Source organism: Borostomias antarcticus, assembly GCF_949987555.1.
Source record: "Borostomias antarcticus genome assembly, chromosome: 8".
NCBI lineage: Eukaryota > Metazoa > Chordata > Actinopteri > Stomiiformes > Stomiidae > Borostomias > Borostomias antarcticus.
The window spans coordinates 21,834,786-21,849,004 of NC_140241.1; the positions used below are offsets into that span (position 1 = coordinate 21,834,786).

General features: G+C 43.6%; 1 protein-coding gene across 1 annotated transcript; it reads left to right on the forward strand.

Annotated features, from left to right (window-relative positions):
- Positions 1–1,988: 1,988 nt before the first annotated feature.
- rnf170 (ring finger protein 170) lies at positions 1,989–8,138 on the forward strand. The gene is made up of 7 exons (XM_084441913.1): positions 1,989–2,293; positions 2,609–2,772; positions 2,931–3,006; positions 3,248–3,356; positions 4,873–4,946; positions 5,240–5,371; positions 6,087–8,138. The coding sequence occupies exons 2-7, from the start codon at positions 2,633–2,635 to the stop codon at positions 6,354–6,356; spliced, it is 801 nt and encodes a 266-aa protein (XP_084298039.1). The 5' UTR covers positions 1,989–2,293; positions 2,609–2,632; the 3' UTR covers positions 6,357–8,138.
- Positions 8,139–14,219: the final 6,081 nt, after the last annotated feature.

Here is a 14,219-nt window from a genome sequence, read left to right on the forward strand (position 1 = left end):
TTTTTCCTACTGGGTTGCCAAACTTAATATACATTATCCCCCTTTCAAGGTATCTGTGAAGCTGGGCACTTATAGGGAGGGAAAGTGAAAACATGCCAGAGTTTCAATGAGGAGTTTCAATGTAAACTCCCATAGACCGGATTTTTAAATAATTACTACGAAGCCATTTCGGTGAAGTTATCAAAACAAAAACTCGTGAGTGTCTTTACAGTAATAACCTTCTAACCGTGAGAATTTCAAACAATATTTTGCCTTCTTTCAAATTTTCAAAATTGCTCCATTCCTCCAGTCAAAGTCAATGGAATTTGAGAAAAATATTTTCATAATTCGGATTGTGATTGAAAATCAACTATGATCACCAGAATCAATAAGGTTTGTGTCCAAGTATTTGCCGTTTAATGCATTCTACTAACTTTTCAGTGTCGACCAAAATATAATTTTCAAAAGACTTGTCTATGAGAAATCCCATTCATTCTCTCGGCATTAGGAACGCTACCACTAGGGGGGCGATGAGATTACTTTCCCTCCCTATGGCCTGCTTTCTTTGTGTATCCAGTTACACAAAGAAGCCTTTCAGTTAAGGCTCATGGCCAAGGTCAAGGCCTATCTCCCTCCTAAAGATTTGGAGAGGGTTGTTCATGCTTTTATAACCTCTAGACTACTGCAACTCTCTGTGTGTAGGTCTAGACCAGTCCTCCCTCCGGCATTTGCAGCTAGTGCAGAATGCTGCTGCTCGCCTTCTGACTGGAAAACGAAAGCATGACCACATCACACCTGTGCTGTCCTCCCTGCACTGGCTTCCTGTCCGCTTCAGGATAGATTTCAAGATTTTGCTACTTGTTTTTAAGGTTTTGAACAGCCTAGGTCCTTTGTATCTAGCTGAACTCCTTCACGTCCATAGCCCGGCTAGAGCACTGAGGTCAAACAGTCAGCTGCTCGTGGATGTCCCTAAATCCAGGCTCAAAACCACTAAACCAGAGGTGACCGAGCTTTTGTAGTAGCTGGCCCAAAGCTGTGGAATAGCCTACCACTGCATATAAGAACTGCCCAGACCTTGGATGCCTTTAAGTCTCTCCTGAAAACTCACCTCTTCTCTATGGCCTTCATTACATCAAGAGCACCCCACTATTTTATGTTTGTAGATCCTGTTTGTCTCTTGTTATTTGCTATGTATTACATTGTATTTCATTGTTTTATTGTTTAGTGCCTTTATCCCTCTGTACAGCATTTTGGTCAACCACTGTTTTTAAATGTGCTTTATAAATAAAGTTTGACTTGACTTGACATCAATTCTCACATTATAATTCTTACATTATAATGGGAGCTACGAATGCCTAGCCTGACGCACCATATGGTTTGTTTCACATAACTATCTGGGAACTCTCCATTGGAAACTGTTTGCGAAAGGGCAGGCACTTTCAAAACTATTTATTTGGCAGGTGATTGGATTAACCTTTTTTTTTTCTTTTTCTGAAAAGGTCTATCACGCGCTTCAACCGCTCCTCGCTGTCATAAACCCACCCAGTGTAGCTTTGTATTCCAAATTCCTGAGAACCAATGCTGATTGGTGAGATCGCTTTCCGATCGGGCTCAAAATGTTCTCTATCGAGAGTATCCAGACTGATTCGCGAGTAACAACATGAGCAAATGAATGGCAGGACTGACATGTCTATCAGAGCTGGTTCTGATATTTTTTTTTGTGTGTAGTGGACTAGTGATTGTGGGTGTTGAGAAGCTCATTCAGTCAAATTTTCTTGCATGACATGATTTTCTCACATTGAATAAAAATAAGAAGATTTTTGAAAGTAAACATTGCAATGGATAGGCCTATAGATTGAACAAAATATTTAAACAAGCAGCTAACATTTAAACAATAGACCTACTTCGATATCGCCAGGTTTGACCCCAGCCCCTTTGGACTTGATAACTTATCAACGTTTCTGAAAACCTGGCAACCCTAATGGTTGCCACCCTACAGGACCAGAAAGACAGCTCTCCCCATGCTCTCCCCCGAGGAGAGCCTGGTGACGCTAGACAGCTAGAGCCAGATCGGAGGATGGGTCTACATCTTCTCTAATTAATCTAGAATAATTCTGTGCAGTATTCATTGACATAAGACAAGTGCCGGTACTCGTGCAATTATTGTAAATGTTACAGTCGGTTACAGCATGAACTTGGACTCAATCATGTGACGTAAGTCTGAAGTGGACCACTGTAAAAGAATGCGGAAGTGCGGCGCTAATTCCAGCTCCACAGTCGTGGTGGTGAGATCTATTAGTTAATATCTCCATGGGTGAGTCTTTCGGCATAAAATTCGCATGGCTGGCTACTCCAGCGAGCTTCTCAATTGTGTCACCCCTGTTTTGTTCGCCCAGGCTGCCTAATAGTTTGTTTCTTGTTATAGTTAATAGAGCGGACCAGTTAACGTTAGGCTAGCTTGCTAGCTAGTGCTAAGTTAGCTAACTATGTCAGTGGCATTGCATAGTGTAGATTGTGCATGGACTGTCAACACACGAACGTAAAGCGTTTTGCAATTATTAGACTAGGAGCGTTTCTACAGCTGGCTATCCCGTGAACGCATATGACCCTCTCTTCATGCTCCTAATAGTGTTGTAGGGTATGAGGACCTGTTATGGATGACAGCCTGTGTGGGGATGTGAACTACATGATACAAGAGGAGGATTCACTCATTGAAGGCGTCAGCAACCCAGTGCTCATTGTGGTCGTTTTAAGTGTCACATTTCTGGCTGGTCTTCTGACCCTTCTCTGCAGGTAATATTAATATTAGTCTATCAATACACCAGTTAAAAGTTCTGCATTCATATTCTTCAGTTGTTCTTGATGTCTGCTGATACAGCTGTCATGCAGGCCTAAGTGATACCATATGTTTTCAGTAGAAGAAGCTTTTAATTGGTCGTCTGTCTTTGCAGGAATGAACAACAGAACATTCACCCAGAGAACCAGGAGCATGTGCGAGCGGTCCGCCAGCAACTCCAATCAGAGCAGGTATTCATCATACGTGTCACCTGTGTACCATATCAATGTACGACTGCCAAATACCATCTTAACAGCTCTCACAAATCTACAGTTGATGATACTTTTACTTTTGCCTACTAAAGAGTTTTTTTTTTTAGCTATACATTACTTGTCAGCAACTGTAACCTCAACAAATGTGCAAAGTGGTGCATTAGACAGCTCGTGTTTCTCTTCCTGTTATTGTGTTCTTATTGGTGTTTCCCTCTGTCAGGAAACGCCGTCTGAGCCCAGACCTCAGTACTACACGGACATGTCCTGCCCGGTGTGTCTCCAGCAAGCTGTGCTGCCTGTAGAAACCAACTGTGGTCACCTCTTCTGTGGTGAGTTCGAACAGCTAAATGCAACGCATACCCAAGGGGCCTGCAGTATGTGTGGACGTTGACTAGGGGTGTAACCATGGCTGAAAATTAACACCTGCCACCGGCCAAATGCAGGTAAAATTTCCAATTGGCGACTAGATTTCGGAAGGCTATATGAAAAAGAAAAAAAAAACTTGGCTGGTAGATTTTTTTAATCTACAGTCCCCTTGGCAGGTGACTCACCGTGAGCCAAAAAGTTAATTTTCACACCTGGGTGTAATGATACACTAATCTCACGATACGATACACGATATTGGGTTGACGATAACGATACGATACACTAAGGGCAGGTGTGAAGCGTTGCAGTAGCGCTGCTGTTCACACCAATAGTGCATTTCTCCACATTTCTACTCCAATACACTTTGTGAATTTAGAGCTTAAAGGGCAATGCTCGTTTTTGACAACCTGGACCTTATTTACGACATATTATAAGAAGTTTGACTCACCGAGATCACTTTGGTGTTGTTCGGAGGCCGGTAGAAGAAATTTAAAATCCAGCGCGAACCAGTATATCCATGTAATGACGGTGATCGGGGCACCGAGAATGCAGTTTCTCAAAATCCATTTTCGGCCGCTAAACGGTTGTTTTCATCAATCAGATTGAATGAATCGACAGTTGCGATTCCTCAACGCGAGGCTTTGTTGTTGTTTTCAAATACGGGGTCTTTAGCCTCTGTAATATGATCTTTACACGCCTTTCCCCACTTGCTCCAGCACGCATGCGCACAGGCCAGCGCGCAGACTGGCTATTCTCCGGCTCACATTCTCTGCGCTACGATCGGATTGTTGCTGACGAATGACGACGACAATATTCTCGGCACCAACAACGATCGTAGCGCAGAGAATGTGAGCCGGAGAATAGCCAGTCTGCGCGCTGGCCTGTGCGCATGCGTGCTTGAGCAAGTGGGGAAAGGCGTGTAAAGATCATATTACAGAGGCTAAAGACCCCGTATTTGAAAACAACAACAAAGCCTCGCGTTGAGGAATCGCAACTGTCGATTCATTCAATCTGATTGATGAAAACAACCGTTTAGCGGCCGAAAATGGATTTTGAGAAACTGCATTCTCGGTGCCCCGATCACCGTCATTACATGGATATACTGGTTCGCGCTGGATTTTAAATTTCTTCTACCGGCCTCCGAACAACACCAAAGTGATCTCGGTGAGTCAAACTTCTTATAATATGTCGTAAATAAGGTCCAGGTTGTCAAAAACGAGCATTGCCCTTTAACTGTTGTAATATCATGGATAGGCCTTGAGACAAAAGATGTTTGTTACCAGCGTTGTGTAGCCAGCGTTCATTGATATACAATAAACATATCACAATATTGTTTTCACCTTGACGTATTGTGACGTTTCTGTATCGCGATATATTGTAGCACGATATATTGTTACACCCCTAACGTTGACCACAGATCTAAGCTCTGCGAGTCCTAGTGTCTGGTTCTGAGGTGGTTGTGTTTGTTTTGCTCGGTAGGTTCATGTATAATTGCATACTGGAGGTATGGGACTTGGCTGGGGGCGATTCATTGTCCGATCTGCAGACAAATGGTGAGGCGGCCTATGATATGACGTTAAGCTATTCATGGTCGTTAAGGATTTGCTCGAGCAAGTGAAATTTACTCGATCTACTATCAAACACATTGTTTGATAGTAAACCACGTTGTTTGATAGTACATCGAGTCAATTTCACGTGCTCGAGCAAATCCTTAACAACCACGAATCGCTTAATCGATTAATTGTAAACATTCCTAATCGCTGGTGCATTAGCAGGCCTAGTTCCATTAGGAACTGTAGGCCTAGTTCCATTCACCAACACGCTCCTCTCCTCTGTGGGCTGACAGGTGACGCTGCTGTTCCCACTGTTCCAAGAGCGCGCTGACCCTCGGCAGGTCCGGGACGAGGATGCCGAGCAGCTGCTCATCCTGCAGGACCTGAACGACTACAACCGCAGGTTCTCTGGACAGCCCAGATCTGTGAGTTTACCGTCCAGGCTGCACCTCACAGGCTACAGGGAGGCATGTCACAGGCTACAGGCAGGCATGTCACAGGCTACAGGCAGGCATGTCACAGGCTACAGGCAGGCATGTCACAGGCTACAGGCAGGCATGTCACAGGCTACAGGCAGGCATGTCACAGGCTACAGGCAGGCATGTCACAGGCTACATGTTACAGACTAGTACAGGTGGGCATGTTACAAGACGCACGTTACAGGCCAATGGCTCAGCTGCATTATTTTTTTTATTTTAGATATTTAGACTTGGCAGAAATGTATCTTCTGTAGACTTGGCAGAAATGGAATACAATATTTTAAAGTATGTTTTAATTAGTGTATAATCCCATAAAGAATTACAATATTTTTTTCGTTACCGTAGAATGAGCCCTTTATATCTACATAGGGAGCGGGTCCTCCGCGGAGGCCGCCATGTTGCACCATGTAATTGTATTCAGTTGCTTGCAATCTGCAACCTCCCCCCTACATTCCGCCAAAAATCACACACTGCACCTTTAACGCGATGAGCGACCGGGGCGCCCAATCAGCTGCAGTTCTGCAGCCTTCCAGCAGGAGGATCGGGAAACACTGGGCTAGTTGATGTACCACTAATGCAGTACCTTGGCTAGTTTTTTCACCTTATTTCAACCACTTAAAACCCTCAGTGTGTCGTAATACTTTGATGACTTTGCCCTCAGCTGATGGATCGACTGAGGGACGTGCCCACGCTGCTGCGCCACGCCTTCAGGGAGATCTTCTCCATGGGCGGGCTCTTCTGGATGTTCCGCATCCGCATCCTGCTGTGCCTGGTGGGGGCGCTCACGTACCTGGTCTCCCCGCTGGACTTCATCCCCGAGGCGCTGTTCGGCCTGCTGGGCTTCATGGACGACTTCTTCGTCATCCTCCTCCTCTTCATCTATATTTCCATCATGTACCGGGAGGTGGTGACTCAGAGACTGGCAGGCTGACAACCCCCCCGCCCCCCCCCCCCCCCACCTCCAAAACTCAACTCATATCAGGTCGAAGGTGAAAGATAGAACACTATTAAGGTTCTCTGTACCTGCTGCTTTCAATTTCCATCAGACCACTATGTCTCTGTGTGCAAAAACTGTGATTGAAGGCCTATAGTGCTCTTCTGGGATATGCTGGCTATGGCTGGAATGATCTAATTAGGGTTGGGAAGACTAGTTCAACTACATCTAGTAGGCCTATAATACTGTAGGAGAGGAACAGCATTCTATACAAAAGGAAGTTGCATTTTGGATATTTTTTTGTCGGTTTAAAATGATTCTGATTATTCTGTTTACTCTGTCAAACTAGAATGTTTTTTTGTTTAGTTTTTATTCTATGGGTTTGTCATTTTGGGGAGGGGGGCAGTTCAGCCCAGTAACCAGATGGCTGCTGGTCTGAATTGTTTCTGCACACACATGGCTGTACTGCCCCTGAGCAAGGCACTAAACTACGATCCCTCTCACGGGAATACCTTCAGTTCAGAATGATGTAAAATTATGTACAATTACTATGGTGTAGTATGATTACTGACACACTGTAAGTGATGGTATTCAAAGAGCGGAAAGCTGGAAAGTAAATTTGACAGATTTCCAAGATACTGTTGTAATTGGATAGTTTTTTTTTTACCAGTCGGAATCCTATACAGCTATGTATCCTAAATAGTTTTGTTCACTGTCCATAGGTGAATGCATGCATGTACAGGTCTGCCATGTAATGTAGAAATCAATGCTCATTATGGTTGGGTAGTTATTGCCCTTTTTCCAGACACCTGTATGATGGATACTTTTTACATGCACGTGCAGTAGGCCGTTTGCAACTTCCTGTTAGACTCAGGATTTTTTTTAATGCAACCAACAAAATCCCCGCCCCTCCCTTCAGACTTTCCTCCAAAGCCCCTCCTCCAAAACTGGAGGAAAACATGATGCTTGCTAGGCAGATATGTACAGTAGGACTTGACAGGCAGGTAGTCCATCCAATCATTTCAAGTTGGCAACTCGAAATGATTGGATGCACTTACAGTATTAGAGTCCAGTGATTTCAACAGATGATGGATTTATTTCATTTTCATGTCAGAGCACTTTATTTATTGGTTGCTGTCCGGATGTAATGAGAATTGCAAAAAATATAACAAAAAGTATATCTGAGCCAAACCGCCTACTGCACCTTAAAGGACTAGTTTGTCTTTTAGCATCATAAGGCCTGTTGTACAGTTATTTATGATCATATACAACGGTCCATATAAGAATTTTGACAAATGATGTACTATTGAGATATTAGTAGTCATTGCTCATGCCACAGCTAAGTACACAATGGGTTTATAATCCTAAATACCAAACTAGTCCTTTAACTTTAGCTTTCTGCTCTCACTTCCTGCTCATATTCTCCCTGCTCATATTCTCCCTGTCGCTCCATCTTTGTTAATATATCTTAATCCAAATCTCAGTCATGCGGTTGGTGCTAGAGGAATTATGTCAGAGAGAGCAGAACTGAATGTGATAATATGCACTCTGATTGGCTGGCTTGAATTGCCACTGTTTGGTTTTCACTTTCACAATATTCTAAGTGGGGGTTAATTTGGCGTGGGGGTTAATTTGGCGTGGGGCACTTATCTGGTCATACTTTCCCAGTTTGAATGTGCCCCAGGACTTGACTCAGACACTTATTGCAGTCATTAAAAGATAAATCAATGTTTTGTCATGCAATCTGTTAATAAGTGGATCATCACTGAAATATTTGTATTAAAGTTAAGAACAATGTATTTAATAACTTGTTTGCTTACTTTTTCTTCAACATTATTCTAGACAGCTGGGGTTATGTTCTTGATGTGGGATTGTCCCGCCAGTAAAAATCTAAAATAAGAAATTCACAGGGTCTCATGTCACAAAAAATATTTTTTGGGTCTTGCTACGGCCAATTCACGGACTGATAGCAAAAAGTACATCCCAGTCATAACCAGCAGTCAGTGCTAGAGGGAGAAAGGATTTTAGTTTTATATATCTATATTTATATATACATGTATAGTTAGAGGAACCAGCCTGAGGAACCAGAGAGGCCAGGAGGGTGGCGAGGGCTCGGGCCTGGCTGCCCCACACCTCCCCAAACTCCTTCAGCCCTGTCCCCAGGAGGAGCAAGGGCCGCCTCCGTACAGGCCAGCGCTTCCAGATGACCTATGCCTAGTTCTGTTTTAAAAGGTTTTTTTCATGGGATTATTAAAGGTTCAGGTGTTCCTGTGTGCCATTGGCCATCAGACTGCATAACAGTGCCTGAGCGTTGAGTGTGGTGGAGGTGTGGATGTAGGCTATGTATGATGTGTATTACTAGACATATTTATTTATACAGACTGTATGTATGTATGTATGTATGTACATATTTTTATTCAATTCTATACTCTACACATATAGTACATATAGTCCCTGTTCTTCCCTTTCCTCTCCCCTTTTCATTCTTACTACACACCAAATTTCCCTCTAGGGAGTATCTATCTATCTATCTATCTATCGATCTATCGATCTATCGATCTATCTATCCATCCATCCATCCATCCATCCATCCATCCATCCATCCATCCATCTATCTATCTATCTATCTATCTATCTATCTATCTATCTATCCATCTATCCATCCATCCATCCATCCATCCATCCATCCATCCATCCATCCATCCATCCATCCATCCATCCATCCATCGTCTTTTCTCATCAAGAGCCAAATTCAGGTCAGGCAGGCAGCCAGGAACGTTTAGTAGCCTACTCATGTACTGTAGCTACTCATGTACTGTAGCTACTCATGTACTGTAGCTACTCATGTAACTATAATATGCCGACCACGCTTTGATGCTTTGTCAGATGGCCTCTAGGGGGAGACCTCTACGCTACTGTGACGGGGACGAGGCTTCCTCTAGAGGGGAGATCTGGGAGGGGTCTTGATTCAGTCACACAGCACACATGTTTACGCACACGTGAGCAACGACACAGCACACACGCAACTTCAGGTAAGGAGTTGCAAATGCATACATTTTATTTGATGCAAGGTTTATTCTGTTTTGTTTATAGATCTGCAAACGCACTTTTTTTTAAAAAAATTTGAAGCAAGATTTTGAGGTCAGAGATACTCCCCTCTTGTGCATTCGCGCGCATTTTCGCCACCTGCTCGTCAATCTGAAAGAAGAGACATAACATGTTTGTTACTGTAGTCTACCTTATTTGGCTGCGCGCTCGGCGACCGCTGGGGTGAAGCTATAGCCTATATTTCTACTTGTGTGTGTTATTTAGTTCGTTCGTTCATTCATTATATATTTTCACTTGTGTGTTATTTAGTTCGTTCCTTCGTTCGCTCATTATTTAGCAGGATTACAAAAAAAACTATCAGAGCAATTTTCATGAAACTCGGTGGACTAGTAGCTTGGGCCAACAGAACCCATTAGCCTACATTTTGGAGCAGATCACTGAGTAGGCGGAATTAAAAGAAAACAAAATTTGGCCATACTTGGGCTATTTCCACTTCAAGGTTTACCATAGGCTACTGCCCAGCGGTGAGCAGTTAAAGTCGCACAGAAACGGACGTTTGAGATCATCTAACTTCCATAGTTTGACGTATTTCCGACGCAAACAAGCTATGAGGGTGGGACATAATGTTTAGAGGAATTTGATTGGAACATTGACAAGTAGACGGGTTTTAAGAACTTTTGACATATTTGATAGAAGGATAGCGTTGATTGACGGGTGGATGTAGTGAGATTATTGGCCTAAAATCTAAGGTACCTGTTGTCGTCATTGCACGTAACCTACCGTTTTCCAGGAAGTAAGAAATTATATACTTTGATATAAGATTACAACAAAAGTAGAATTTTGTAATTTTTTTGGCATACATCGTTGAATAGGTGAACACTATGACCAATTATGTGAACCAAAATGGGACAGAATGCTTTTTTCATTTCTGTGCGACTTTAAGGCTTTTCAGTAGTGATTTTTTGTCCCGGGTTCGCTTCCTGATGAAGATGTTGTTTTTCTTTAGAGAACGTTTGCTCTTCGTTACATTGAGGAGTCAGATCAGCTTTAGATATCAACTTTATTTATTTGCTATTTAGGCAACCAATATTATATTACGTTTCGATGCATGTAAAACAAAATAAAATCTGATTATGAGAAACAAATCAGATAAACACTGTATTAGAAAGAGTTGCATTTATTTAGTCTGGATCCTGTGGTATGACATAGAAATCATATGCTACCTGAATCACTGGGCGGATACACTAATTAAGAACAAAACTATTCCAGAAGAAGTTCATGCCGCATGGTATCGTAGGTTTATGGCCAGGCCTGTTTTTGGACAGGGGGAATCATTATCCTTGTAGACCGGAAACCACAACTGGAAAGCAAATAGGTCCCAGGCTAATTAGCCTAGGCTATCCCAAGGTGTTTACACAGTGTTACCTGGGACCATCTTGTCCATGTGTAACCTAAACACTAACTGTGGTGTGAAACCTTTCTGTTGTGTAGCCTACCATTTACAGTCGCCTTTTAATTTTGTTTTATGACTTAACATTTTATAGGTACTGTAATTCTTTTTCAGAGTCAGTCTGAATGAAGACTGAGCAGTGTTGCCTAGGACAGTCTTGTCCATGTGTAGGCTAAAGGCTAACCATGGTGTGATACCATTACGTTGTAGCCCTACAGGTAAAAACCAAGGTCAACGCCGAAGCAAGTGTCCGAGCCATTCCTGCAGGTTAGTGCGTATGGAGTTTCAGACAGGCAAGGCTACAGCGCCATGGATTAGGCTACCTGGACACACCCCTCTCACGTTTCAAGGACAGGTCAGATTAGCATTCATCCTATTATGTTATTAAAGCTGTTGTGTTGCTTTTCGATGGAAGGTGTTTCTTTTGAATTGTCAAAAACATTAAGATGTATGTTCCGAGAGTTTTTTTTTTATACAATCGACCGCAGTTGCCTCCATTTTCTAAAACCATTTAAGTCAAGTCCACTTGTATCTGCATCATGTTTCATGCGAACAGTTTAAGTTGCATGGGGGCTGTGTTCAGCAAAGCTGCTAAAGGTTTACCCTGCCTATTAATTTAATTCCCTTGATTTGTGGACGAGTGAAACTAGATAAAATTGAAGCCACACTATTAGTAGGCCTATTATAGTCTCATGAACACCAGGTGGCAGTAGCCTACAGTCCAATTACTTGCCACCAGCGTCTCTTGATTTACAGAATGTGAGAAGTTTTAAATGACGTTCTGGTTTTGTGGTTTGATGTGCAGATTTTTCCACACACTCCTGCTGTGACACACCCCTCGTTGTAGTGGTTTCCTGCTTGAGTGATTCAATCTGTCTCTCTGTATATGTTCTCTTCTCACACACTAAGAAATATTGAACTATTATGTCTCATTACCTTCACATATCCCAGTCAAATTACAACAGACAAAACAGTCAAATTACAACAGACAAAACAGTCAAACTACAACAGACAAAACAGTCAAATTACAACAGACAAAACAGTCTTACTACAACAGACAAAACAGAAAGACACATCCATTTTTATTTATTTATTTAAACTTTTTTTTTAATAGGCTTCATTATAATATCATCACTCTGATCATCTCTGCGATGATCTCAATGGTGGGATATGTGACACATTGCTCGCATAGCTTTGCGCTGCCTCCCAAGCATATCGACCCTCTGTTCTGCAGGCATGGGCAGTTAGTCACCCACGACAACAGAATGTCAGCAATGAGGACGCCAGTCCAAACATGTGGCCTACGATGTCAGAGACCATCTACTGGCATCTCCCTTTGACTGAAGGAGACTCATACATTTGTAGGCTATACTGTAAAATGGTTTGTAAATATCAATACTTTGAACCTCTACCCTAACAATATTAACACTATTCTTGGTAAACACAGAAAAACACATTGGACTTCAAAGGGTACATTTTCTGAAGAAAAACATGCTTGCTGGAAGCAGTCAGTGTTTAAACTGTATCCATAGTTACATTTTGCAGTTGCAATGTTTTAATTACAGTAGGTCTCAGCTATACAGTACAATTCATCAATCTTTGCATTGAGGGCTGTCTCACATGGATATCCATAGGCTTATATAGTTTTAAAGGTTCATGACAGTATTGTATCTGGTTCAGTATAGATATAGCACTGTAGCGCTACAGCTGTATCTCTAGTAGATTAACTGCCATCACTTCTGGTTGTGCATCAAATGTCCTGTCCTGTCCTGCCCTGTCCACAATGTTCTCGGTGATACATTAATCATACAAACCCTTATCAACTTAGACCATAATAATGTGAATTGGATACGCAGTGTTTGAAATCTTAAATGTCAATGATCTGGGCCATATTTCTGTCATGACAAGGGCCTGACATACATTCCTGCCTCCCACAGTCTTGAGTTTGCCTCAGAACCCTTCATCTCCCCCCAAGGTTGTGGGTCCGAGCCAAGATGCTGATTCTCAATCTGAAGTGACTTGTGTATCTTGGTATTTTACGACACACAGAAGACGCTCATATTGTGTGCAGATGCTGGCGTGCACACGAGAGATGGAGCGGTTTGACTGGCAAGACACACACACACACACACACACATATACACAGACAGACTCTGTCTTTTTTTATTTACGGCCTGTCAGACCAGCCCCTTCTCACTGGACTCCCTGGACTCCTGGACAAGTGGTTAACAGATGAACTCACTGACTGGAGACTGCAGCTGATCTGGAGAGAGAGAGAGAGAGGACGCAGAGTCAGTGAGGTCAGTCTGCCTCGGTCAGAGCTAGGCTGCGCTCCGAGCCGTCGCCCACCGTACCGGCGGGTACAGCGAGCGGCCCCTCTGCCCTCCGCGTCGCTGACCCCTCCCAGCTCAGCTCGCTGCCTGAATATCCATCAGCGTCGTTATTTAGCCTGGGCTCTGGACAGCGCGCGGGCGGGGACAGACGCGGAGGCGTATCTGAGGCCGGCTCGTTCCTTGTTGCCGGCCGCTTCTAACCTGCTGCGGTGACACGTTAAAGGTCAAAGGGAAACCGCGGTCACGCTTCATCCCGAGTTAACTCACGGGGATTACATCAACAAGCAAGTGGGATTTACATCAATGGCAATACCAGCCTATAAACCAATATTGACTTTTAAAATAATGGAACCACTTTCTCCACGGACAGTTGGCCCGCTTTGACTAAAACGGGCACGCCCAACGTTCGGAGTAAGCTTCACATAAACTGGTAGTTCTCACGCCCTGCTGTCGAACTGGGCCAGGGTGTGGGTCCGGTCCGACCTGCAGTATGAGAGCGAGCGCAAAGAACGCCCCTTCAGTCCTGCTTTCTAGTGCCAAGGTGGCTCTAATGCTTGTGACCACATCTGCCCACGCTCTGGAACACTGGAACACTCTGGAACACTCCAGAAGGCTCCAAGTTCCAGGATGAAGCCCCAGCGTTTCTCCCAATGCCAAAGGTACGGGGACGAGGTCCGGCAGTACAATGACTTATTGTGTGTAGCTCTCTGCGCTGCTGGTAGAACGCATAAGGGATCCAGTGAGTTCCCAGCATGCCGAGGGTGGAAAAACCATATACCTTGTGACCGCGCTCACCTCCGGACGGACAGCATGCTAATTTTCCAGCATTGAGAGAGGGATTCCACAGTAGACACAAATAGAAAACGTATTGTCTTCCCAGCGCCCTCGACCCTGAGAGTACACAGAGGAGCGTTTTGAGTGACAGATCAAGATGGAGGAGTAGGGACCGAATGGGGTCGCAGCTCCATTGGGGAAACAATGTGGATCTGGAGACCAGAGATGTTCACTGGCTGCTCTGTAATATTATTT